The 27,659-nt window shown below is 36.2% G+C and overlaps 1 protein-coding gene across 2 annotated transcripts in view; it reads left to right on the top strand.

Annotated features, from left to right (window-relative positions):
* Positions 1 to 6,553: 6,553 nt before the first annotated feature.
* The window catches only part of LOC121061333, a 37,690-nt gene continuing 16,584 nt past the window's right edge, over positions 6,554 to 27,659 (top strand). For both annotated transcript variants that reach the window (XM_040540007.1, XM_040540008.1), the window contains exons 1-5: positions 6,554 to 6,686; positions 11,197 to 11,304; positions 22,806 to 23,006; positions 24,408 to 24,512; positions 25,359 to 25,480. In XM_040540007.1, the coding sequence (XP_040395941.1) occupies positions 6,587 to 6,686; positions 11,197 to 11,304; positions 22,806 to 23,006; positions 24,408 to 24,512; positions 25,359 to 25,480 (636 nt within the window). In that variant the 5' untranslated portion in view covers positions 6,554 to 6,586. The remainder of the gene's footprint in view (positions 6,687 to 11,196; positions 11,305 to 22,805; positions 23,007 to 24,407; positions 24,513 to 25,358; positions 25,481 to 27,659) is intronic.

Genomic DNA, 27,659 nt, shown 5'->3' on the forward strand with positions numbered 1-27,659 from the left:
AGACCCAGTACACTTACACAGGCTTGGAGCCCCTTTATAAGTTCTTGGCATTCTATAAGTAAATAAATTAAAACAAACATTTACTTCAGGCCTGCAAGAGTAGGAAATAGTGTGTCACAAGTGCATAGTAAGACACACCTTCCAGGTCAACTCTTTTCTAATACTTTTTCTCAATAATCAGACTATTGTCCTACTTTCATTACAGTAGTTTTCCACCCTTTTCTACTGTATAGTCTATCAGGCATATGCTTCTACTTTCAGAGTGATCTGACATGAAGGCATTTTGCTCCTATTCTTTCTGGAGCTGTTTGCATGAGCTTTTTTGACTTTTTAATGGGTGGAGATGTTGACTCATTGCCTTCCTGAAGTTTAAGTGAGTCACCATCTGAGAGCTAGGGAGTTTTATTGTACAAAATGCTTATGCTTCAAAAATGCAACTTAATTGGAGGGAGCTTTACCTTTTATTGTTAATGTTTTAACAGGAAGTCCATCATTTGTTTCACAAAGCTGTAACTGTTTATGCAGATCTTCAGGACCTTGTATTGTTTATTCAGAAGTAGAAAAACATACAGCTACTAGCATAGTATAAATAAGACACAAATTTTCCTTACTTTTGCACTTAGTATGACAAGTCTATGATACTTCTAGTATCACTAATTTGATGTTATAGTCAACCTGCTATTGACTATTGCTGCTGAGAGAAATGGAAATGTATGCAGTAAAAATAAAACAGAAAAATATTCACTTTTGGTCACTGCCAAATTTGGCATTATGAAATATTTCTCGAGGCTGACAATAACAGGTCAAGGGGGCAGATGGACTTTCTTCAAGCCGTTCATCCTACACAATAGCACAATCACTCAAGAATTGTTGGAGGTTGGGAGAACGAGCAACAGACCTTACATCTATTTCAGTGGCAAACACCTCCCCTGCTCTAGTGCCTGTTCTGTCTGGAATGCCTTAGCTTAAAGAACTTAAGTTTGAGGCATTCTACCAGCACTCTGCTAAATGATCCCATTTTTTCTACTGTTGTGGTTTAGACAGCTAAGCACCACACAGCCGTTTGCTCACCCCTCCCCCTAGTGGGAAGGGAGACAAAAAAAAAAAAAAAAAAAAAAAAAAAAAAAAAAGGTAAAAGCTTCTGGGTTCTGGGTTGAGGTAAAGACAGTTTAATAGGACAGAAAAGGAATAATAACAACAACAACAACAACAACAATAGTAATAATGCTAACATGTACAAAGCAACAGCTCACTTCCTCCTTGTCCTCCCCTTCTTCCCCTTGCAGCACACAAAGCTCAAAAGTCTTTGATTTAGCGTAAGCACTGCTCTGCAGCAATTAAAACATCGGTGTGTTATCAACATTATTCTCATCCTAAACCCAAAACACAGAACCATACCAGCTACTATGTGAAAGTTAACTGTCCTAGCTGAAACCATTATAACTAGTGACCTACAAATTACCCGAGATGTTTAACTCATCTGTTTATCTATCTTGATAATCTTTATATCTATCTAATTACCCCTGAGATGTTTATCTATCTGTTTAGAAAGTGAAAATTGATGCTAACAGACTGCATTGTACTGAAGTAGTATTATCTTGCAGGAACTCTTCAGTGTACTGAGTCAGACATAATGTCATAAAATAGAGCTCTGCTATACCCACCAGATAAGTCATCCATTTTGAGCAAATTGGTAAGCCAAGGCCAACTGGAATCTGCCTCTTTCATGTTTTACACCTTGTGATTTCATTTGTTCACAGTAGCTTTTATCCATATCCTACAAAGCTGAGGAGATACATAATACTCCATTTCCTTATACATCAAGGACTTATAGGGCAACCAGCTGCACCCATATTTCAAGTAGCTGTTACGGCGATATAGATTATATAAATCCAAGAATATGTAAGTCACTGCTGTGTGAGTTACAGCAGTCCTACTGAAGGCAGTAATACTTCCAATGTGACATTATAGTGCAAACTCAGTGCTTTCATTAATATATATTTACAAATCCCTGTATAAATTCCTGTTTTATGAAGCAAATCTCAATTACATTTTTCAAAAAAATATGCATTCTGAAGTAGTGTCTTCTTATATCTTCATCTATTATTCTGATATTGCAACACATTAGATTAGAATCTTTTTTTTTTTTTTTTCTTCATCTAATCTAAATGCTTTCTGACAAATCCATCTAGAGCTGGGCTGTGATTATGGGTATCCCCATGATCCTATGTAATAGCCGGGGTAGTATTGTTTCAAATCTAGACACACTTTTTTTTTTAGTTTCATGATTAAAGAAAAAAAAAAAAAAAAGTATGTATAAGATATGAATCAAAATATTTCTTATGTCTTATCTGTTGAAGGATTTAACACCTTAAAGTGTAAAACCATTTTCTTATGGTAGACCGCAGGTTGGCTATCCAGAAGACACAAAATTTGAGTGAGCTGTCCCCTACCTAAAGACAAAAAAATACCTCATGCTTTACTAGAAACCCACAGAGTAGCTGCATGTGAAGTGATATCATCACTTTAGGAATTAAAAGTCCCACTCAGATTAAATGAGCTAGAGCTTTGTCACTCATTTTAATGGAAACAGGAATTATCTTAGGGATGCAGATTGAGAAACACTTCCAGAAGCTTTTTGGACTTGTCAGACTGCCTTCCAGGCATAAGCCCTGACTCCACTGTGGTTATGTGCCAAAGTAACTTACATGAGAAAAACCTGGACCTTCTAGGAAGGCTATAGCTTTGGAAATCTTGGTTACACAAATCCTTCTCCAAATCACAGTACAGCAAAACAGACCTATATGATAATGAAGTTTTGACAAATATAGTAATTCACTGAGGAAGATATAACTTGGCGCAAATGCAGTGGGAAGTATCAAGTAGACTAGGCAAGGAAGTGGAAACACATAAGCGTTTTACTGTCTTATGCAGTCTGTAATGCCTATGACGGGGGTAGGTCTATCATAATAACAGACATGGCATTGAAGAAAAGGAAGCACAAATGACAGAGCTTTAAGCAATTGAGCAATATATGACTACTGTAGAAAGCTCAATGGCCTTAATGGAAAAAAAAGTCTTATAAAAAAGACCTGGTGATCCTACAAGGGGGGGGGGGGGGAAATTGGACAATGTCTTCTAATGAGACCAAGAAACAGGGTGAGCGGTACTCTGTATCTCAAGAGAGGTTCAACCCTAGTACGAAATTATGTTATTTCAACATTTCAAAAAAATAAGAGACAACACTAGCAAAATGTTAATGAACAGGTGAACTGCCTGAGGTATTGCTATATGTAAGTTAGATTTATCTGTCTAGGGTTTTAAAGCTTATTTGGCATTCTGATATCAATTTGGTCATCCAAAGTAGCATCACATCTACCATTTTTAGGTTCTCTTTTTTCCTTTAAAGAAAATTAATGCATGAGACATTTCCAAAGATCCTATAAGCAAACACAAACCATTCCACTTTTGGTTGTTCCTGTATGTTGAAATGAATGCTTGTTAGTAGATCTATTGACAATAACCACCATACAAGTTAAATCAAAAAAAAAAAAAAAAAACCAAAAAAAAACTTGCTTTACTCCCTAACTACTGTGAGAAGTTCAAATCATATTCTGAAACTTCAGAATCATCTCAGTCAGGCTGAGACCTGTTCGGAGTGGCACAGCCCTGGCTTGGTTCTTACTACGACACAGGAACAGGAATGAAATGATCAATGAATAATAGTGAATTATGTTTTGTTCATTGTCTACGTTCAGGGTGTGATAAGAACAGTCAGAAAAAATGTTGAGGACACTAGATATTCCATTTTCTTTTGAAATACCTGAGCCTAACTATTCCCATTATTAATGGGGGATTGTTGTTGGTAGGAAAAATTTTTCCAAGACAGCTTGAGTATTATTGTTTCACAGAATAGCTTACCTGCCAAAATTAGGAGTGAAATGTCTCTGCAGAACAAACAGAACTCATTTCACAATTAGTCCCTGACTGTAAAACTGATTTGCTTCTACACAATGTTAGAATAGTTTCATCTCAGAAACAAAGGTACAGATAAGCAAAAGTACAGATAAAGAACAGTCTAAACAGCAGTATTCCATGTGAAGATGTGCTTTACTGGTCTCCTCCATTTTACATTTTTTCACATAAATTTAGGGATGATCCATTTTGATTTTCAGAAGAAAATAAATTATATATATATATCTATTTATATGTATATATATATATGCAGTAGGGCAGTAGCGATATTGTTCCATATCTCTGTACTCAGAGATTGAACAGCAATTGCTCACTGAGTTTCCAGAATAAACAAACAAACAAACAAACAAATCATCTGTTTCATCTGTTTTCATGTTTCAGTTTTACTCTAGAGGGGGTTGCTTGGGAAGAAATACCACATAGAACACAATGGATGACACAGTGCAAGTCATAATAATTCGTGAGGAATATTAAAGGGGTTAGGCTTGTTGCTATTTGGAAGAGAAGAAACTTCAAGGCATGTTTGTATTTGTTGTAATTTGTTTCATTATAGAACTGCCTAAAGGTACATAATTCAGAGTTTGATTTGCACCTGAATTCCCTCAAAATGGAAAGTTGCAGATGTGACATTTCAGATGTGGCCCAATTCAACAGTGAAGTAGGTTTATCTCTTTAGCTGCTATAAGTTTGTCTAAAGAATGAAAATTATTAGAAGTATACAAAGCAGCATGTGAGTTTCTTAGTCTTATATTTTTTTTCTCATAATTTAGCACAAAATATTATTGATAACAAAATACCAGTGGCAAGAATTAAATATTGAGTCTCAAGATGACAGTGAATTAAGGAAAATATGGTGGAATTGATTACTAAAGAGATTTTATGAAAGGCAAATTTAAAACACACAGAGAAGGTTTGGTCCTCTGAGGTAAAGTTTAGCGATCCTAATCCTAACATAAAATTAGGAAAAACACAAGTAAGAAAAAAGTATTGAGAGGTATGAAAGGTGTTAAGATATCTGTGGCCCAACTGACCTGTTTTATTGTGTTTGTTTAATAGCTAGGAGAGTCAAGACCTAGTTCAGGACTGAGGCTATCATACTCCCTGAAAAAAATAAGTGAAGAAAGAAACATTATAATGAGTATTGAAAAATTTAAGTTGAAGCCTAACATAACATGGTTAAATATTCTTGGAGTTAAATCTTTTTCTGTTCAGCAGTTTCTGAAAATATGATACGGCAAAAACAAGTTCATATTTTTTATGAGGTTACAATTTTGGAAAGTCAGACAGTTTCAATTGTTCAGAAGGTTAATTTCCTTGTGTCTTTTCATCTTTTCCTCTCTTTTTTCTCCCCCCCACCTCTTTCAGCAAGAGGCCGGGGGCCGGGGGGGGGGAGGGGGAGGAGGGGGGGCGGAGGAGGGATTAGAAAAGGCACCATTCTCTTTTTGTTTTCATAAAAAGAAAAAAGAAAAGAGAAAAAAAAAGTTCATTTTATATAAAGAAAGGACTCTTCCAAAGAAGCTTGTTACTTAGGTCCCATATAGTGTTTTATTCCTCACATGGCAGCCATATATTCAAAATAGAACTCCAGAGTAACTAGTAAATTATAGTCAATTAATTCATTTTGGATTATTTGGAAGAAGATTCGTAACAAAACTGCCTCAAAAAAAAAAAATGAAACTGCTTGTTGAGTTTATGACATTAAACACTCTCCACACCCCCCTTTTAGACTACAGCCTAAAGGCAAGCTCCCATTTTTAATCCTTTTTGACATAAGGGTGGGGTACAGAACAATAGCAGCAAAGTAAAAATCCTTAGTCTTACCTGACTAAGCTGGATCAGAGCAGTCTGCAAACGGTTTATTGTGTATTTGCTTTTGCAACTGCTGAGTAGTATTTTCTTCTACCAGTTCCTGCAGCTGTTTTTATTACTACAATACAAAAATTGATATAAGAACATATCATAAATTGTGTGCCTGGGTTGTTCCAAGAGAACAGCACATTTGACCTATTGTTCAAAATAACCTGCCAGCTTCGTTAGCTGAGGCACTTCTCAGCATAATAGTATTAGCAATGATCAATATGTTTTACCTTTAAATAGAAGAGAGGGGAGAGGGCAATACACTTCTATGAAGCAGTTCTCCAGAGCGGCATAAACTTTGTTCTGATGTAATAACTGTTGCATCTGTAAGCATTTAATAACCCTGTTTATGTGAAATTAGGGCTGAAATTGCATGAAACAACCCCTGTACCTTTACATGTTTCATCACTACTGGAAATGTAGCAAGAGCAATATTTCACTTTTTTTTTTTCTTTTCTTTTTTTTTTTTTTCCCTACTGACACAAGGAAATGTCGCATTTGTAGAGTAACAAAACACTTCTAATCTTATGATTACTTCTGCTTTCAGGTATATAACATGCATCTTTATATTTTTTCAGTGATAGTTAAGTCTTGTACAACTTTGAGTTTCATCTAGGAAGTTTTGGTCTCCTATTAATGCTGACGTTAGCCACAGGAAACAGTGAGAAGAAACCTGATCCATATCTCACATTTTGCTTTCTTCAGGTATCTTGTTGCCTAGTGAAGCTCTTACATTTTAATAGATTAAATATTTATGCACGTAGTGTGGGAGGCTGACAGAAAATACCAGATGTTAACTCTCTTCTCTGTGGAAATATTGGCCCTGAGAAACAGACTAATTACAATGGATGAAGGTAATTTTGTTTTTAGGAGATAATGCATATTCCGTTTAAAAAAAAAAAAAAAAAAAAAAAGATTTATGTTATACTATGGCACACAATTTATGAAAGTGGAAGGGGGGAGCCAGGCATCCTTTTTTTACTAAATAAACTGAGTGTGAACAGGCTGACCTTCTTAGCTGTAAATAGAAGGAAGTAAAGAACCCATTGTTGTGAAGATAGCCACAAGTATCATCTACTGTTCTTGTGGATATATATGCATATGTGATATGTGGATGAGTACAGTTTTGAATAAACCTAATATTTTTTTTTTAAATCTGTCTCTCTAAGCTAGGAATACATATGTTCTAATGCTAGTGACTAGTTGGAATGTTGTGTACTTGTCTTCATAAAGTTTAATGAAGTAAAATAATTGACGGTCTCCTATGTAAAGCTGATCTGGAATATACAAATATTTTGTGAATTTTTAGAAAAAAAAAAAAAAAAGATTTAATTTTCACATCTCAACAAGTCCTTGAGTATTATTTCAGCCACTGCAAGTGACTACGTGTCCTCATGGTTATGTACTGTGTCTCTGTTTAGGCATATTGTTTTAAGAAACACAACGCTAGAAAACGAACAGAAAATACTGTAGAAGGGACTGATCAAAGGGCAGGGCTAACAACAGTGGCTTCTTATGAAGACTGAAAAGTGGGTTTGGTAGTCCTAACAATAAAAGAAGCCATTAAGTTCTTGCTCGGAAAACTTTGTTAAGAAATCAAAATTCTTCAGTTTGTTTGTAGGACAAGAAGCAATGAACTTAATTCTAAGTGAAAGGACTTTCAACTGGACAGGGAGTGAAAAATGTACTAACTAAAAGGAGATTTAATACAAGATTAGAAAAGTGGTTTAAGTATAGTTAGTCCTACTTTATTTTCTATAATGCATCTTATTTAAGAGTATTTTCTTTTTACATTTGCTCAACTTCTCTTTCTGCTGCTTATTTCTCCCCTGAAATAATAATTCCATGTTTGCTGGAAAAGAAAAGAAAAAAAAAAAAGCAAAGAAAATAATTGTAGCTGAGGATTTTGTCTCAAAGAAGAAGACGACAACAAAAGAACAAAAAAGTCAATATACACTTTTTCAATTCTTGTGTTGTTTCTACTAGATTTTTTGGAGATTATATGTATCTTCATCATGACGTTAAAATTGTCATTAAATAGCACCATTGGCATTAAATCACAACTTTTTTTTAATGAAATATCTCATATAAAAATACTATTGTGAGTGTTCAAACTGATTAGTTGACTTTGGGCGTTCAGTTTTTTGATGTGTACTCTGAAGTGGCCATATTCTGGGGTTACCGGGTAACTAAGGTTGAGCCTCAAAAATTAAAATGTCCAGCAACAACTGTCATTTTTAATTTGGGACTTGTATTGCAGATTTGTTTACGGGTATAAAAAAGTGAAAACAGAAGGCAAGATTATGTGAGTTCTTTTCAAGGGTGTGTAATTAAAGAATATATGAACAGCTATGCCTATAAAGAAAGCAGGACTGTTTGCCTTGCCCCACCTTAGGGAGCAGGCTGATGAAAAACTGGGTGAGGGAAAGAGGAGGAAGATTTGTGGCTTTTTCTCTGTAACTTGAAGATCTTGTCCATAAGTCATGATGGAACAGTCTGTTCTTATGTAATAGTAAAGAACATAGTTGAACCTTTCCCACCTATATTAGTAAAAATATTTTGTTCTCAGATATAAAATACACTTCTCAAGCATTAGGCAATCCAAATGCAGTAATAAAATTATAATTAAAGGCAGATTGCCATGATTCAAAGATGAAGAACACTCCATTCATTAGTCAGGCATTGGGATTTGCTTGTATTCTCAGGAAGATGACTAATAAGTGAGCAAAAACTGGAAGTACATGGAAATATCACATCTAACCAATATGAGTGGAATAAATATGAATGTCTATAAATAAACATTAAAATGTATGTTATTTGTAAGGAAATCTAGATTCTTAGCTTTACTCCAGTAACTCTGTGGCATACAGTCTGAAATATATTCCTTCACTTTGATTTTCAAGAGGAAGATAACCATAACATTGGCAAGTGACAAAAAAAAAAAAAAAAAAAAAAAGCCATATGATAGCTTTGTTCAAAACTGGCAAATTATTGGTTGTTAACTTCTCTGTATCCTCTTCTTTATGCCAATTTACTTTTATAGGATAATTCAATAATTTTATCATTTATTTATTAATAATTTATCTGTACCCTTCTCTCACACCATAAACTCTGAGAATAACAAGTTAAACACCGCTGATTGTCAACTCTGTTAGGCAATGCCATTGGGCAAGGCTGTTGCTTAAGGCAGTGTAACCTGAGAATGACAGAGAAAAATATGTGGTTTGACCAGAATGGATAAGCAGAAGTTTGCATAATGCATTTTTGTCTGGAAAAATCTGGGTAGTAGCTTATAACAATGTAAACAAACCTGTAAAATACTATCAGAAGTTCCTTTTCAATTTACTTTCGGGGAATGAGATGGGATTATAAGAGAGATCCCTCGCATGGAATGAAAACCTATTGGTACATGAATCTTCAGTTTAGCAATACCAAAGATGAATTTATATAATTACAAAGTAACTGGAGTCATTGTTATAACTGCAGGTTTTAATCCTGTGGAACAAGCTGATATCTATATGTTGCAGTGCTCAGTGAGAAAGAAGGACCATATTAGTTTGTAAAACCACCCACTCCATAGGTAAATATGAGAAGCAGCTACTATTCCATCCATAATCAAGAGAAGAGTCCCCAAATGGCCCTTTTCCAACCACCCAACTATGCTGACTATTGCAACTACATTCTGGTGCTTGACTGCTTGTAGGAGTGACCAGCAGCTGCAATAAAAATGACAATTTCTGCTTCATTGTAAGCAACAAAGAGGAACAATGTGGTCTTGATTATCCATGCCCATTTGTTCTGGGCGTAGTGAGACCTGTTATTCTGTACCCACATCAGGTTTCATACCTTATTTTCCAGTTATTAGAGGTGGAAACTGTATTTCTGCCCAAGTCGAAGGAGCAATCTTTTTCTTTTGCTGTGGTTCTTCGGTTAAGCCTCATTTAAAAGATATTGCTATCAGTGCTGAAAGTTCTCTCTCTCTGCCCTTCCTCGTCTTGCACCAGAGTACAGAGGGTGGGACAGGCTTTGTTCAACTTTCTGATGTACTTATAAGAAAGCCTAACATATGTGCCTGCTTTATAGATTGAATAGCAGAGAGCCTGAGCATCTGTGAAACAGTCGTGTAGCAAGAAACATGCAAGAATCTTACTCTGACAGGCCCTCTACACTAAGTTATTAAAACAATATTTGCTTTATGTAATTTATATACACTTCTGCTAGTGCAGCCAACTTTTTTGTTTGTTTGTTTTTCTTTATTTTATGAGTTTACTCATAGCAGTTTACTGCTACTTTCTTAAAAATGAATGGGTAAAATTAGAGGTATTACAGACAACACAGGGGTGGGGCTGTTCCTCAGATTTCTGCTCCTCGAAAATCACAGATTTCAGAAATTACTGCGAACGTCACTTCTCAAATTCACTTTCTCGATGAAAATCACAACATTCTATATTTTGACATATATGAGTGTCATGCAATGAAACACATGAGAAATACAATAAATATCATTTCTTTTCTGTCTTCTTTTTCTGCCATATCCTACTGCTTTTTATTGCACAGAGAAATTAATCTGGATGGGGTTTATTATGATCAAATACTAAGATACCAAACTATTTCACTCTGTACATTATTGATTTAAATATTGCATTTTCAGAGAGAAGGAGAGATATCATATATTCCTGGTTGACTTTTCCACCCCTTTGCATCATCCTTTCTCTGATGTCAGGATCACCTCTCAGTAGGATAAGATGTGTCTTGTGCTCCAGCAGTTCTAAGATGTATAACACACTTTCATAACTTGCAATTTAAATGAATGGCATATTTGATGATTTACAAGGACTCAGAGTCTTGGTCTGGATTGACTCTGAATGTCACCTGAAGCAAAGGAGAACTCCCTCTGACTTTGAAAGTACAGGGTTACTTTAGCTGTTTCCCTGTATCTCATGTGATACAGGACACAACATCGATAGCACGATTAGAATTATAATAAAAAGATTCATTAGAAATTGCTCTGCAGGGAACCTCTGGAGAAGCGAGCCTATACATCCATGAGATGGCTTTTACTTTTTAATGTCCTAAGAATTTCTATTGTATTTTATTTATACTTATTTTAATTTGAAATGAGTTTAATTAATTAATGCTGTCAATGTAGTTAATCTGCGTAACACATCCTGAACTGCAGACTGAATATTGAGACATGATATTAAAACTAGTTCAAGATGTAAAAGAAAAGCACCACTAACCACTGGAGTAAAAATGACTGTTTCAGAATATGTGATTTTTTTTTTTCTTTTCCTGTTTTGCATTTGTGTTTGTTGCTTGGACTTCTTTTTTTTTTTTTTTTTTTTTTTTTACACTTTTGTTTAGATCAGCACTCATATTCTGAAGAAAGTATCCCACTTTCATCACTATCCTGGTTCTGGAAGAAGAAGAGGAATTTTGCATCTCCTGCTGCTAAAAGTCAAAGCAGAACAGGTAATTTGATCATCTTTAATCTGCATATATTCATGCACACACCAAATGGTTAGAAAATTATTAAAAGGAATGTGCCATCATTATAATGAAGGTGTTGGGTTATGTTAATTATCTGCTATTTTTTTTTACGTAATTAGAAGCATAGCCTGAGAAAAAGATGACAAATTGTCACAGAATTACAGAATTACAGAATAGTTTGGGTTGGAAAGGACCTTAAAGATCATCTAATTTCAGTCACCCTGCCATGGGCAGGGACACTTTCCAGTAGACTGGATTGCCCAAAACCCCATGCAGCCTGGCCTTGAACACCTCCACGGATGGGTCATCCACAGCTTCTCTGGGCAACCTGTTTCAGTAGTACCTCACCACCCTCTGAGTGAAGAATTTCCTCCTAACCCCTACTCTAAATCTACCCTCTTTCATTTTAAAATCATAACCTCTAGTCCTAGCACTACACACTTTGATGAAGAGTCCCTCCCCAGCTTTCCTGTAGGCCCCCTTTAGGTATTGGAAAGCCACTATAAGGTCTAGCCAGAGCCTTCTCTTCTTTAGGCTGAGCAACCCCAGCAACCCCAGCTCCCTCAGCCTGTCTTCATAGGAGAGGTGTTCCAGCCCCTTGATCATCCTTGTCGCCCTCCTCTGGACTCATTCAAATAGGTCCATGTCCTTCTTATATTGAGGGCTCCAGAGCTCAACACAGTGCTCCAGGTGTGGCCTCATCAGGGCCAAGTACAGGGGGACAATCACCTACCTCCCTTGGTCCTGCTGGCCACAGTATTTCTGATACAAGCTAGGATGCTGCTGGCCTTCTTGTCCACCTGAGCACACTGCTGACTCATATTCAGATGGCTATCCACCAATATCCCCAGATCCCTTTCTGACTGGCAGCTTTCCAGCCACTCTTCCCCCAGCCTGTAGCATTGCCTGGGGTTGTTGCATCCAAAGGGCAGAACCTGGCACTCAGCCTTGTTTAGCCTGTCCTATTTGGTTGATATTCTGAATAACTCCCTTCAGCAGATTTGATTTAAAGACCATTTGCTCTAATTGCAGATACAGAGCAGGACTGGATAGGATAGGATAGGATAGGATAGGATAGGATAGGATAGGATAGGATAGGATAGGATAGGATAGGATAGCGTAGCGTAGCGTAGCATAGCATAGCATAGCATAGCATAGCATAGCATAGCATAGCATAGCATAGCATAGCATGGCATAGCATGGCATGGCATGACATAGCATAGCATAGCATAGCATACCATAGCAAGATAGAACAGAACAGAATAGAATAGAATGGAATAGAATAGTTTGGTTAGAAGAGACCTTCAAAGATCATCAAGTCCAATTGCCTGATTGTTTTAAGGCTAATGAAAAGTTAAAGCTTATAAATGAGGACATTATGCAAATGCTTCTTGAACACTGGCATGCATGGTTCATCAACCACCTTGGTAGAAACCATGTTCCAGTGTTTGACCACCCTCACAGTAAAGGAATGTTTCCTAGTATCTAATCTGAACCTCCCTGGCACAGCTTTCTGCTATTTCTGCAAGTCCTGTCATCAGTTACTTGGGAGCAGAAAATGGCACATCCATCTCCACTTTCCCTCCTTAGGAAGTTACAGACAGCCATGATGTCACCTCTCAGCTTTCTCTTATTGAGACTGGACAAGCCAAGTGTCCTCAGCTTCTCCTCACAGGACATGTCTTCCAGCCCTTTTACCAGCTTTGTTGACACCTTCCCCACCCCACCCCCACCACCCCCAACCCCCCAAGATTCTTTCAAGTACCCTAACATCTTATTTATATTGTGGAGACCAGTATACATACAGCTGAAAACACCATGTTAGACCAGATTGGAAATCTTTAATAAGCCACAAAAATTGGATAGAAGGTTGGGATCTCTTGCCTCTTAGAGTGGAGGCAGTGTGACTGTGTGACTGAGCTAACAGTATGTATCTGATATTTGAAACATTACTGACACAGTACTTTTTTTTTTTTAAGGAAAAAAAAAAAAAAAAGCAAATCTATTCTGTCCTAACTGAACTCCAAGGGTTCAGGCGAATTCTCAACCAAAATTCTTTTATATATATATATATATATATATATATATATTTCAACGTGTGAGTGAGAGGGAAAGAAAAAAATAATAATAATAATAATAAAAGAATGTTACTATAACTCTGACATACCAATTGTTAATTTCAGACATGACCTTATACTGACACTAGCTGGCATATAGCCATTGCAATAGACCATCTTTGAGACTAGAAGTCTAACAGCGTAACTCATTACTGTTTTTCTTTCTAATGTTTTACCAAATACTACAACAGTCTTTGGTCCAATTGGTTTTGTGTGCCAGCCCAACCTTTGTGTGTTATGGCCAGAAAATAGTGTCAGCAGTTACTGTGCAGCTTGCTTGGAAAATTATAACACTGGATGAAATAGTATGTGTTTTGGTGACTAAGTCTGTGTTCTTAAAAGCTCAACTTGCAGCAACTAGCCAGCCTAGGTGGGTCCCTAGGGAGTTTTGGAACAGAACAAGAATATACCTGCCACCTATATGAACATTAGTAATAACATTGCAATAGCTTGACAACTGTAAATAACACACTTGTTAAACACATAGCTCCACCTTCCCCTGTGGTTGGTTTGAGAACTAACAATTCAGTCACTTCAGCTGCAGAAAAGTGACTGATCTATAAGGTTGAGATTAGTTTAAAGAGAAAGATATTATACTTCTGTCTATAATCTATACTACTGTTTCAAAAACAAAACAGAAATTTTCATAGGGCTTGCCATTTAGCAAATCTGTGAAACCAAATCTGAATATGTACTAGTAAAGAAACGATAAAGAAACACTTTTCATTTCCTTTCCCAAAGATGTAAGTCAGAAACACTGAGGGTTTTTTTAGGTCTTGAACTGACACTGCAGTCAACAGATGTAACCAATTCAAAATATGATCCTCTTTGCTTCATGGTTAGCAAATTTCATAATTTAAGAAGTATTAGATATAAGCTTTGTAAAATTCAAAAAGGTTTGCTACATAGATACCTCAGATATGAGATGCCAAGACAGAGCTAAGTTAATTCTTTAGGAAATATAAATTAAAACACTAATGATCCAAAATCAGGCACTAGAGAAACATATTTTGCTACTTCTTTACTGGCATTTTTTTTTTCTGTTAAAACATTAAAACAAATAAAATCACAGTACACTTTTGGAACAGTGATTCTTGTTATTCTGACTACTTCTCATATCTGATTCAGAATGAAACCAGGAAGAAAAACTGTGAAACTAGAACTGAATCTCCTGACAAAATTTTCACCAGAAATTTTCCAAGGAGAGTATCTGTTTATCAATATCAGAACTTTGCGTGGGGATAGTTGGACATTATCCCACTGTTTTGACATATTTATTATGTCACAAACATAACAGAGTTCAAAGCAGACACAGAATAAAAATTATCAGCACCAAAAACATAACTATTCCAAAATGCCCATTATTCAAGACAAATAAGGCAAGCATTTATGTTTTTGTTCTGTTGAAGATTAGGAAGTTGAACCTCAGGTTATGTTTCATTAGATTAGCATACGCCTACCAACACTTAGCCCCATGGCACCCCTCTCTGTTTTGCTTCTCATGTTAAAAGTTTTAATGCTGTGCTGCTTATACATGAACCTTTAACCAGTTTCATTACTATGATGCAGCATATCGTAGTAATATTCAAATTTTCTGAAGTAGGTTTCAATAACATAATACATGCATAGGCCTGAGGCATATTCTCATCACTGTTGCTCAGATTTCTGTATTATGGGGCAACCAAGTCACCTGAGGATTGGCTTGCCAGTACTTTTTGTGTATTGCTTACTATCATAAATAAATAAATACATAAATAAATAAATAAACAATAATAATAATTAAATAACCACATGAGGATAACCTGTGTACATTTTGCCTCAAATTAAGCTACTCTTACCTCAAGGAAACTGCAGACCTCCCTAGCTTTATACACATTATCTAACCACGAAGCCTCTATGCTTTTAAATCAAAACTTATTTTAGTGATTCTGTTGGGATGAAGCATTTCTAGGCATGAAGCTCCCATTTCACAACGTCTGATCATGTGAACTATTCACTTCTATCAAGATCCTGAGCATAACATCCTTTGGAGTGGGTTGCTTTGGTATGCCTCTAATTATACTAGAAGTGGTCATTCATTTCCTCCTGACTTTTTCTGTCTGTAAGTTAGTAAGTCAAATGTAAAGATTGGATTTCTATATACCTTTTTTTTTTCTTGAACTCTGTAAATATATTGCACAATTAAATAGACAATGGAAGGATCTCAGAGAATGACTTTTTTTTTTTTTTTTCAAGCTAAATGTTCCTGAAGAGAATGGAAAAAAAATCCTGAAAATTGAAGCAGATAGTGACACAAAGATACATTCATAAATATTCAAGTCAGTGGTGATAGCATTTTTCTCAATAGATAACAGTATACCTTGAGATAATATGGACAATTAAAATCATATTAACAATTGCATCCAGACTTTTTGACTACCCTCTACTAAATTCTTAGTTTTTATATTTATTGTACAAGGAAAATAAAAGAAAGCATATTAAATGATTAATTTTAATAGATATCAGTCTTTTCTGGATGATGCCTTGCCCTTCAAAGTACCATTTCTATCTTCCGTCAGACCATAGCCGCAAGTGGTTGGATACAGTCAGAGTAAATAAGTCTCCGTTTATGTTACACTGCAGTAGGACAGTGATTTGATGGCAAACATCCCCAAAACAGGCCAAAAAGAGATTTTCATCTTCCAGATTTGAAATAAAGAGGATTCATGTGCATGTGTGCATTTGCTAGGTTGTACTTTTGGTAGAATGAAAGGACTGTTTTTTCTCTTGCTTTCATTTGAACTGATTACTATTATCTTAGAATTTCTCCAAAACATACTTTTGAGTGTTAAATCCACATTCTTTCTTCAATATCTATGAGTTGTTGAATGGTTGCACTTAAAAAAAAAAAAAAAAAAAAAAAAAAAAAAAAAAAAAGCTTAATATTGGTCAATCAATATGAAATTAAATCCTGTACCAAAGCTGTACTGATGCCTGGAATACCATATTAAAAACACAATTCCAATTCCTCTACTTTAACAAAAATAATCACAAACAACTTGCTTGTCATTAAGTTTTCTTTTTCTTTTGGTAGAATATTCCTGTAACCATAATCACAGCACTTATGCCTGTCAACTAATACTATTAAGGATGCAAAGCATAAGGCATATTTCATGATTACAAAGAAAAGTAGTGCCAGACCATTTGCCTTTATTCTGAGACCTTCTGAAGCATTCTCTTTGTATAATGACACACATTATGGCACATCTACTTTGTCTTTTTTCTTACCTATTTTCAGGAGGGACTTGTTATGAGAAAAGAGGAAACCAAGAGTTAAGTGCAATGGCATTTTTAAAGTTTTACTTTGCTTTGATCACTTAAAAATGCACATTCTGGTATGCAAATACTTTTGCAACACCATGAAAATGTGTATTTTTATGCAATAAAATAATAATAATTTAATAGTGGTAAAACAGTATCATGTTTTTCCATGCTGGTATGCCTTGATATCTCTATTATTTTAGGAACAAACATCTCTGACACTGTAAACATGAGATAAAAGCTATGAGACTTCCAGGTTATACCCCCCAAAATAAGTAGTCCTCTTCAACTTTGTTTTTCCTCTCTAAGCAGTATTATGAAGATGCTTCTCCTTCTGTCTTGTCTGTCTTTCAGAATTGCTACGAGCCACTTCTATAAAAAGAAAATATCCCCTTGTCACAAAGCAGTCTATGCTCATGAATGCTTAAAAAGAAGGTCAATGTAGCAAAAAAGGTAGTCAAGTAGAGATACATGTGGGATGTCATAAAGTTGCAATATAGACCTCAGAATTTATAGGGATAACTCCTAAATGTTATTTTTTATTGCAGTCTGCATGAAAGAACACACAAGTAGAAGGTGAAAGGGAACATGCAGCTGCAACTATATCTGAAGTACACTGTGATTTCTTAAGCATAAAGTACCACTGGGGAGTGGCCAAGCTATAAATCAAGAGTGCAAAGACTAACAGTTGCTATTTTAAAATATGCTTTTTAGTTGAGTGAGAGAGAGAACAAATCAAAGAAACAAGCTGTCTGTCCTTCCCTGGCATCAGTTTTGAAGTATAAAATAAGATTTCATCTAAATCAAGCAGACATATTTCTCAACATGGCCTGGGATCTAGGTCCCTCAACAGTTCAAGTGGGGATATGATGTAGCCACAGACAGTTGTTCCCTTTCCTTCCTGCAATAGCTGGTTGTGCAACAAAGATGGTTATCTCCCTCTTTGTATAAAGCTCATACTTGTCTGGTGCAGAAGTGGGAAGCACGCTCAGCTTAGATGCGACCTTGCAGAATCACTGTGAAATACAGCAGCCCCGTCGCTAGGGCAGCAGTAGATACTACAGCTTCATGGGGAGCTAGGTTTATTTCCAACTTGCAGAGATAATGAGAGATAATGGCTAGTAAATCTTCTGTCTCTCCCTTGAATCTTTGCAAGTGATGACCTAGAATTGTAAGTCTCTCTGTATTTCATCCCCAAAGAAGGTGGCTAATTCTCTGATTTTTTATTTATTTTTTTCTTCAGTTTTAGTGAATTCTCATGGCTTTCAAAGAACATCTGCAATTATCCTCCCTGTTCACTGAAAGCTAAGTGACCAGAGTTTCCTCATCCTCCAACATTTGTTTATTCTTTAACTCCAGCTGAATTTATAAGCTTGGCATCATGAGTCTTTACTTGATCCCTCAAGCGTAGAGGAGATAGGCTTTAACCTTTTAATGTTCTGCCACTGAGGAATTCTATTCTCTAACACGCATCCAAAACAAAATAGTAAAAAAATAATAGTAATAATAATAAATTAACCTCCTGACTTCTGTGCTGTCTGTCTCTGGAAGGTAGCAAGCTGACTTTAAAAAGACTTCTGTTTCCAGGACCTAGAAATTTACAGCTTCATAGTCTTGATTCCTGCAGAAGAAAAACTAGTAGAAGCTACAAGACTGAAATAAAAGGTGGATAGATAGATAAAGGATGCAAAGCAAATCAGTATGCATAGCTCAAATTAAATATGTGCTTGTACCTTTTCTATTGGTTTTGTTCCAACTTTTTAATATGAAATTGGGAAATATAGAGTAACACTTTTCTAATAATGCCTCTGTTTACATGCATTTGTTTTCCACACAGACATCAAAAGCTGCACATTTACTCATCAGTGTGCTGATTATGAATGTGAGGACATCCTCTGTTTCTCATCAAACGTTTAGCAGTGGTATATGCAACAAGACAACAACCAACTAACACTTAGGAGAGTGATAAGAGTATTGTGTGCTAAATTTCCACAGAAGGAAGACATACACAAAGTTCTTGTACTGTGAGAGGAACTAAAATGATGCCCTTCTAAAGCACCAAAACAATCTTGGACAGGGAACCAGTATAATAAGAGATTTAAGGCTGAAAAGAAATGTCATATTGAGATCCACTTTTGGGAGTGACAGTGATGTAAAAGTTAACTTTTTTAACAGGAAACAAATTTATTCAGGTTGTACATACCCTAAAGAACCTGTTTGCCCACATTTCTGAAATCACATCTTAAGCAATGATAGGCAGAAATAGATAATCTATCAGGGAAGGAAGAAATGGTAAGATGTAGTTTTGTAGGATGATTCAATCCCCCAACCCAAGTTCCAAAGCTATGTCTAAAATGCTACAAAGAAATGAATGGAAGTTGCATAAAACTCCAGACTACTTCCAACATTGTATTATCAGTTACTATGTGCACCCTTACTATACAGATGAAGCAGATATTTTCTCACAATTTTCAAATTTCCTGCTCTGTGAAAGCAAGCTTGGACATTTCTTTGCAAAAGTCTTTGGCAGAATTCTCTGCTTACAAAGGGAAGATTGGAATAAAGTCCGTTATCAGAAAAACTATCTGGTTTTGTATGTAGTTTGGATGGTGAGGTTCTTTTCAAGTAAAAAAATAAAATAAAATAAAATCTAATGAAGATTTTACAGTCTTAAAAAATAAATAATTACTTAATATTTGTACTAGACAACTCCTTGAATTATGGAAGCACGTGCATTTAGACTGAGTTCTGATCATGAGATTAACTGTCCTGTGTACTAGTTTCATTGAATTGCAGACTAGTTAACCTGGTCATAAAGTAAGGATTTTTATCCCGTCAAAATAGGCAGCATCCTTACTGCAAGAATGAAGCAAAGAGAATCAAAACTCTTTAAATGCAGTCCTTTCCTTCTAAATCACTGTTATTTGAGGTACAGAGATGATACTGAAGATGAATATAAATAAAACTATTTATAGTGTAATTATTATTATTATTATTAACAAGGAGAGTGAAAAATTTGTGTTAGTATCCTTACCACAGTAAGAATCAAGCAGGTGACATTTCTCACTTTACAGAAACAACTCTCTTAACACTAAATGCTGTATTCAAAAACTGTTCTCACCTTTAATCTGATCTTTAAACTTATTTATAAGTATTTCTCTGGTGTTTCCATTAGTGTTTTCTACAGTGGTTCTGTTTGTGTGGGAGAGAGTGCTTCTTTCTCTTTCTCATACCCAGTACGTAAGGTTAATTGCTTATTACCTTTATCTTGCATAAAAACCAATGCTATCATTCCAGTGTCAATAATTTGTTATTTTTAATCATTATTCATCTCCCAACCTAGTGTCACCTACATTTCAGATTTCTTGAAAGCTGTCCTGGTTTTGGCTGGAATAGACAATTTTCTTCATAGTATCTGGTATGGTTTTTGGATTTGTGACCAAAACAGTGTTGATAATGCACAGATGTTTTAGTTGTTACTGAGCAGTGATTACACGGGGTCAAATTCTTCTCTATTTCTCACACTGCCACCCCAGTAAGGGGGCTGAGATTCCACAAGAAGCTGGGGGGTGGACACAGCCAGGACAGCTGACCCAAACAGACTAAAAGAATATTCCATATCATATGATGTTTTGCTTAGCAGTAAAAGCTGAATGAAGCAGCAAGGGGATGTTTGGAGTTATGGCATCTGTCTTCTCAAATAACCATCATGTGTGATGGAGCCCTTCTTTTCTGGAAATGGTAAAATATCTGCCTGCCTAGGGGAAGTTAGGAATTATTTTGCTCTTTTTGCTTTGCCTGCATGCACAACTTCGCTTTGCCTATTACATTGTCTTTATCTCCATCCACAAGTTTTCTAACTTTTGCCCTTTTGAATCTCTCTCCATTCATCGGGGAAGGGGGGGGGGGGGGGGGGGGGGGGGGGGGCGCAAGGTGGCGGGGCAGGGAGAGGAAGAATGTATCTTTATGGTGCTCAGCTGCCTACTGTGCTTAATCTACATCACGAAAGAGTAACTGTATAGGAACATATTCATGTGCTGTTTCTTTGCCTAGTGCTCCTGAGCAAAATGACTGAACAAACATAAAAAAATGTTGCTGACTGGTGATTGTGAGAGGAAGGATGAGTGAAATAAGTCAGATATTTGTTATACCATGATTATTCTCATTACGTATTAACTGTAACATTATACAGTTATCTTGAGTTGTTGGTGGCCCAAAATCATCAGAAAAAGTAATCACTACCAGAATACAACAGAACCTTTTTTTATTGTTTATTATTGAGGAAAATCATCCTATATGGTTCTCTAGAAGTGTGAAGCTAATTAAAGAGAGAAAGTAGCAGTGAGGCAAGAGATTTACTGCTGAATGTAGTCTGTCTAGGAAAGATCATGAAGTCTTGCAATATGATCCTGAGACAAAAGTGTCACTAAGAAATCTGGTCAGCAGTTATAAACTGTGTTCCTGTCTAAAAAAAAAAAAAAAAAAAAAAAAAAAAAAAGTCTTCACTTTTACCAGACATAAAGAATAAAAAAGGATAAATTACAGAAAAAGGGTACAAAGACAACAACTACCTATTTACTCTGTTAAAGCATTAAAACCAAAAATTAATATTTGAGTCCATTAGTATTTGAGCTTGCCTTGCTGACCAGAAGTGAATCTGAGTTTAAGCTACACAGTCTGTGTGCTGTATTGAGTTGCAGTCATTACAGAATACACTGAGTCATGAGGTTAAAATCACAATCTGGGAGCCTCTTTGAAAGGTGTAGTAGTGACTGATATTTTTAACAATTGCTCCTGTGTGCTGTGTTTCAGTGCTGTATAGTCATCCACAATAGATAAATTCCATTCTGAACAGAAAAGCACCCAGTCAAGAAGGTAATTCAGTTCCTTTTGAATTTGCCTATGGGAAAGTAATTTATCAACACTTTGAAGAGTTCTTTATGAGAGAACAGAATATTGAGCTGTGTTGTGAGTGTTATTACCCATTCTAGCTGAGAAGATCAGGTGAGGACCCTTCATCTGGAGAAGGCACAATCCCTGCTCAAGCTGCATTTCTCAGTCTGCAATATGAAAACATTTTGTACGCTTCATAAGATATATGCAACTTCAACCAGTCAATGTTATTTTCAGTATTTGCTTTGCCGACATCATAATACGTAATGACCTCTGTTACTTCTGGAAGAGTAACCTGAAGGCTTCCTCAGTGTGCATAAACCAAGTTTTTAAAGACTTTAAGCTTTTTAATGCCATGTTCACAAGCAGCAAGAAAATGACAATGTTGAGATCCATAGCTATATAGCAGGATACTCTGTAATGAAATGAGTTCGGATGAACTTATATCCACCTATATTTTCATTTCTGCATACGTGTTCTGAGTGTTTCCTGAAAAGTTTATCTTTCATACTTCGGATTCAGAATCAGTTACTTATTTTCTTCCTAACATAAGTGTTTATGTGTAGATGTTCCGTACACCATGAAGAGATGGAGGAAAAAAAAAAAAAAAAAAAAAAGCCTGACAAAACGAAATACGTTGAAACACAAATTGAAACACATTTATGGATACACATTGCAAACAGATCATAACAAGAAATCAGACATCTTATAGAGATCCAGAAACAAAAGTCAGCCAATAGTTATGCATGGAAGAAAGTCTTTGTGATGTTCTGCCTGGGTGGAAGTTGCATGAGACTAGGGTAGGTTTTATTCAGTATAGAAGATGGTGAATTCTGGAACCTTCATTTCAAGGAGCTTGATATATTTGTCACTTTAGCCTTTAACAGCTAAATCTGACAGTCAAACCAAAATTAAGTCACCAAATTGAGCTAGATTTCAAATGAGACAGAAAGACAAAACCTAAAACTATATGTTTGCTCTGATCCACTTCCAAAAAACTCACCCAGGTTCACTGCTAAACCAACTGACACTATAATATTTTTATCCTAAACTCAATTTGGAGTGTGATCTTACAAAACTGTTATTGTTTTGTGATATCAGCTCTTCAGCCTCTTAGCTGAATACCTCCTCCTAGTGTTTTATTGCCAACAATCACTTCACTTGTTTTTCCAGATGCATGGGTACGAACAGTTACCCCTTCATGCTCTTTTGCTCCTGAAGATTCAGTAAGAAGTGATCCTGAACCTAAACCACAGACCACCATTCACTCATCTGTTCCTCTACCGGGCAGTGTTATGGATTTTTCAGGGGAGATACAAGAACATCCTTCATGTGTCATTAAAAGTGTAATGCTTGAAGAGACACCTGAGCAGGGTGAGCAGCAGTTTTATAATTTTTATAATTTGATATGCACGTTCTATATTAACAGAATTCGCAGAACAGAAGCTTATATATATATATATTTAATGATCTATATAAAATATAGTGATGTGATTAATGAGTTTAAGAATAACTTGAGCTAAGGGTACTCTTCTTCTCCACACATTTATACAGCTACATATTTACAATCATCAAAACCGGGCTTTGGAAAACAAGACTTTAATGCTTGTATGGGAATAGCACCTGGTGATTCCACCTCGAAGCTGAATAAACTATATTTTAAAACAGTACATTCTGTAACAATATGCCCAATAAAAATAAAGTGAAGAGATTTATTTGATTGTAAAAAATAAAAATAAAAAATAACTGAATGAGAGGTGAATGAATATTGCTTTAGGAACTCAGAAAATGTAGCTCTACATCTAAATTTCACCATTGGCCAAAAATCCTTACTTTCTGATAACTCTTTCACCCTCTTTAAATAGTCAGAAGACTCCTTTCAGATCCTATTCTCATTTTTACACCAGAACACTTGGAGATGATGCTCATGCTGTGTTTTCTGATGTTTTTTGGTTTTTTTTTTTGGTTTGGTTTTCTCTCAGAAGGAGCTTTGCATGCATGTACTCACTATAGTACTTACTAACAAGTCTGGGTTATGTATATCTCCTCCAATAATGTGCTTTCACACACACATAGAATCGCAGAATGGTCGAGGTTGGAAGGGACCTCTGAAGATCACCTAGTCCACCCCCCCACCCCCCCACCCCTCCACCCCCCCAACCCCCCCCGCCGAGCAGGATCACCCAGAGCACATTGTGCAGGGTGGCATCCAGGCAGGTTTTTAATATCTCCAGAGAAGGAGACTCCACAACCTCTCTGGGCAACCTGTGCCAGTGCTCTGTTACACTCACAGTAAAGAAGTGCTCCCTCATATTCAGCTGGAATTTTCTGTGCTTCAGTTTGTTTCCATTACCTCTTGTCCTGCCTCTGGGCACAACTGAAAAGACCACATCATCCTCTTGGCACCCTCCCCTCAGATATTTGTATACATTAATACTTAATTTCAATGATATTGGGAAAAATCCAATATTTTATTTTTTGACAGAAGCTCAGAACCAAGTCTGGAGGGCACACTTAATTTCAGTCTATTTCTATTTTCTGGATCAGATACAAATATTCAGATCTCAAACATATATTACACTCTTGTTCTTTTTGTAGTTCTCTTAATGATTTCCTGATCTCCAAATGTTTGTTATCAATTTTATTCATTCAAAATTCTGTTGGTCCCAACAGAATAAGCACATACCATATTTGAATCCAATTATTTAATCAAGAGAATTAGAGAATTGCAATGATTCAATGATTTTTATTGATTTTAAATTTGTTTTTTTACAGATGGGGAGAGAAAATTTTGGCTGCACAAAATTGGAATGAGTATAAACAAGTGGTCACTGCTGAATTCCCTGATTGGATGGGGTGAAAACAGAGCTCTAGAAAAAGGTATATTTGTATAGTAAATATTATTCTTATTTTCTTGATCACATACTACATTACATAAATGTAGAGGGTACTTTTTTTTGATGTGTGTGTGTTTTTGGGGGGATTTTTTGTTCTTGTTTTTTTTTCTTTCTTTTATGTGAGCTTAGATTTCTGAATCCAACAAAATAGCTTGGATTTATGCAAGTCACCATTTTAAGTAATCAGAACCCAATCTCTTTTCACCTTACACATCTTTCAGTTAATTATTATATTTAAATAAGGATTATGGTGCTCAAAATAATTTCCTAATAAAAAGTTAATTATTGTGTTAAGCCAGTCAGAACTGTCTGAGATCTGGAAAATAAAAAAAAAAAAAAAAAAAAAAAAGCTTGTTTTTTTTTTTATCATACTGTGATATAAAATGGGTCTTTCAAAATAACTTGTAAAAGGTAGTTGTGAATGAGGCTTTAAAGTGTCCTATTCTTAGCTGTGATAAAAGTTAGTTTTATTAAGAGGTAGCACTTTTCTGCATAAATTTTTTATCTAAGTTTTCATTTCTGGCTTTGGTATAAGTAGTTAGCATCAGACTACTCATGGGCAAGTAATTGTCAGACAATATAACTATATGTAATGGTGTCCACAAGTCAAAGCTGACATGTCAGAGTTGCTAAAACTCCTTTCCCAAGGATCTGTTTCCTTTGCTATCAGACAAAAAGGTAAGTTTTAAGATGATACTTGCTGTTCTATACAAAAATTTTAGTATATAATATGTAGATCTGTATTTGCTGTGCATTTTAGTTCTAGCTGTTAGATAAAATGTCCAGTTCCTTACTTCCAGTCAATAAAGTCATTTTTGCTATAAAACAGATCATCAAAATACATCTGGAACATGTTCTGATGCTGACCACAAACTGACACAGCTTGAAGAATGCAGAACCAAAGAAGTGCCATATATTCCGTACAAATTAGCTACATTCTATATCATCAAGGTAAAAAGCAAAACAAAGCACATATGTATATACATATATGTATACACTTATATATATATAAATAAATAAAAAACAGTGTGAATGAATAATTTACCATCTTAGGTAATGTCCTGGTTTCAGCTAGGATAGAGTTAATTTTCCTTCTAGTAGCTGGTAGGGTGCTATGTTTTGGATTAGGATGAGAAGAGTGTTGATAACACATTGATGTCTTAATTGTTGCAGAGCAACACTCACTTTACCAGGTAAAACTGCCCCCGACTGGGAACTACTACTACTAATAATGTGTACGAAACCAGTGATGTACAATGCAATTGCTCACTACCCGCTGACCGATGCCCAGCCTATCCATGAGCAGCCGGCCCCCCACCCTGGCTAGCCACCCCTATCTATTGTTTAGCATGATGTCAGATGGTATGGAATACCCCTTTGGCCAGTTTGGGTCAGCTGTCCTGGGTCTGTCCCCTCCCAGCTCCTGCTGCACCCCCAGCCTGCCCACTGGCAGGACAGAGTGAGAAGCTGAAAAGTCCTTGGCTTAGTTTAAGCACTGCTCTGCAACAATTAAAACATCAGTGTGTTATCAACACTCTTCTCATCCTAATCCAAAACATAGCACCCTACCAGCTACTAGAAGGAAAATTAACTCTATCCTAGCTGAAACCAGGACTTATATAATCAGATACCGAGTTGCTTAAATTTCCGTGTTTCTGGTAGGTGTCTAAAAGTTCAAAACAAAACAACACACTTGTAACTGGAGGTTTGAGAAAACCCATGTCTTCTCATATGTTTCTCATTGATCTTCGATTGCTAAAAGTGGCTTTTGACTTGCTGTGTGAAGTTTTGTTGCAATTTCAGCATTACTGGTACCATTAGTAGAACACTCACTAGCCTGGTAAGGCACGCTGATTGTTATCCATTATTGGTTTTTCATGTTGGCTACAATTAAGTAGCAGAGAAGTCCAAGGGCAATCAAAGAGGACTTCAGGGCCTTGGGCTGAGTGGTTAAAGGATCAGAGGCAAAGGTTGTGTTTTCTTCTTTTCTTCCAGTAACTGTGAAAAATATTGAACAGGTAGATCCAGAGCCTGATGAATACATATATCTAAGGTGGAAGCCACTGGCAGTATTTTAGGTTTCTCAATCATGGGATGGTCTACACAATGCCAGGCCTATTGGTGCCTGCTGGGGAGCATCTTTCTCAGAAGGGAAAAAGGGTATTTGCAAAGAAGTTAACAGGGCTGATCAATAGAGATTTAAACTAGATTTGAAGAGAGAAAGAGGTAAAAACTTGGGCTTGCCAGTGATAAGCTATGGAAGGCATGCCAAAATTTGATGGACTGCATACTAGTAAGATCCTTCAGTCTGCTCCGCTAGGTGTTAGGTACAATGAAGAACAGTTTAATGTTTCTACACCAATGCACACAGCATGAGGAACAAGCAAGAGGAGCTAGAAGCCTTAGCTCAGTACCAGATATACAACATCATTGGCATGAGCAAAATGTGATGGGAACAGTCCTGTGACTGGCATGTTACAATGGGTGGTTATAAGCTCTTCAGAAGGGTTAGGAAAGGCAGGCAAGGTGGAGAAGAGGGGTGTCACTGCATGTAATGGAGGGTCTGTATCTATACAGAGCTTGCAGCTGATGATGACACAATTGAGAACTTTTGGGTAATAATTAAGAGACAAGCAAATAATGCAGACATTGTGGGACCCTGCTATAAGGCAACTACTGAGGACAAAAACACCAAGGGATTATTCTTTAAAGAACTCTAGATCAGCCACCCTTGTCCTTATGGATGAATTCAACTTGCTATATGTTAACTGGGAATACCACACAGCTAATACAAATGGGTCCATGAGATTCCTAAAACACCTTGATGATAACTTCTTGGTACAGGTACTAACGGAGCCGACTAGGAAAGGTGCTCTCCTAGATTTGTTTCTTGTAAACAGAGCAGATCTTGTGGCTGAAGTGGTGATTGGTAGCTGTCTTGGCCATAGTGACCATGAAGTAGTTGAATTTAAAATCTTTGGTGACAGGAGGAAAACTGCCACCAAAATTTCAGTACTTGATATGGGGAGAGCAGACTTCATGCTGCTCAATGAACTAGTTAGTAAGGTCCCCTGTGAAACTCTTTTTGAAGTTGTTAGTGCTGATGACTCTTTAAGAACCACCTTGTAAG

The sequence above is a fragment of the Cygnus olor genome, chromosome Z (genome assembly GCF_009769625.2).
Source record: "Cygnus olor isolate bCygOlo1 chromosome Z, bCygOlo1.pri.v2, whole genome shotgun sequence".
Lineage (NCBI taxonomy): Eukaryota > Metazoa > Chordata > Aves > Anseriformes > Anatidae > Cygnus > Cygnus olor.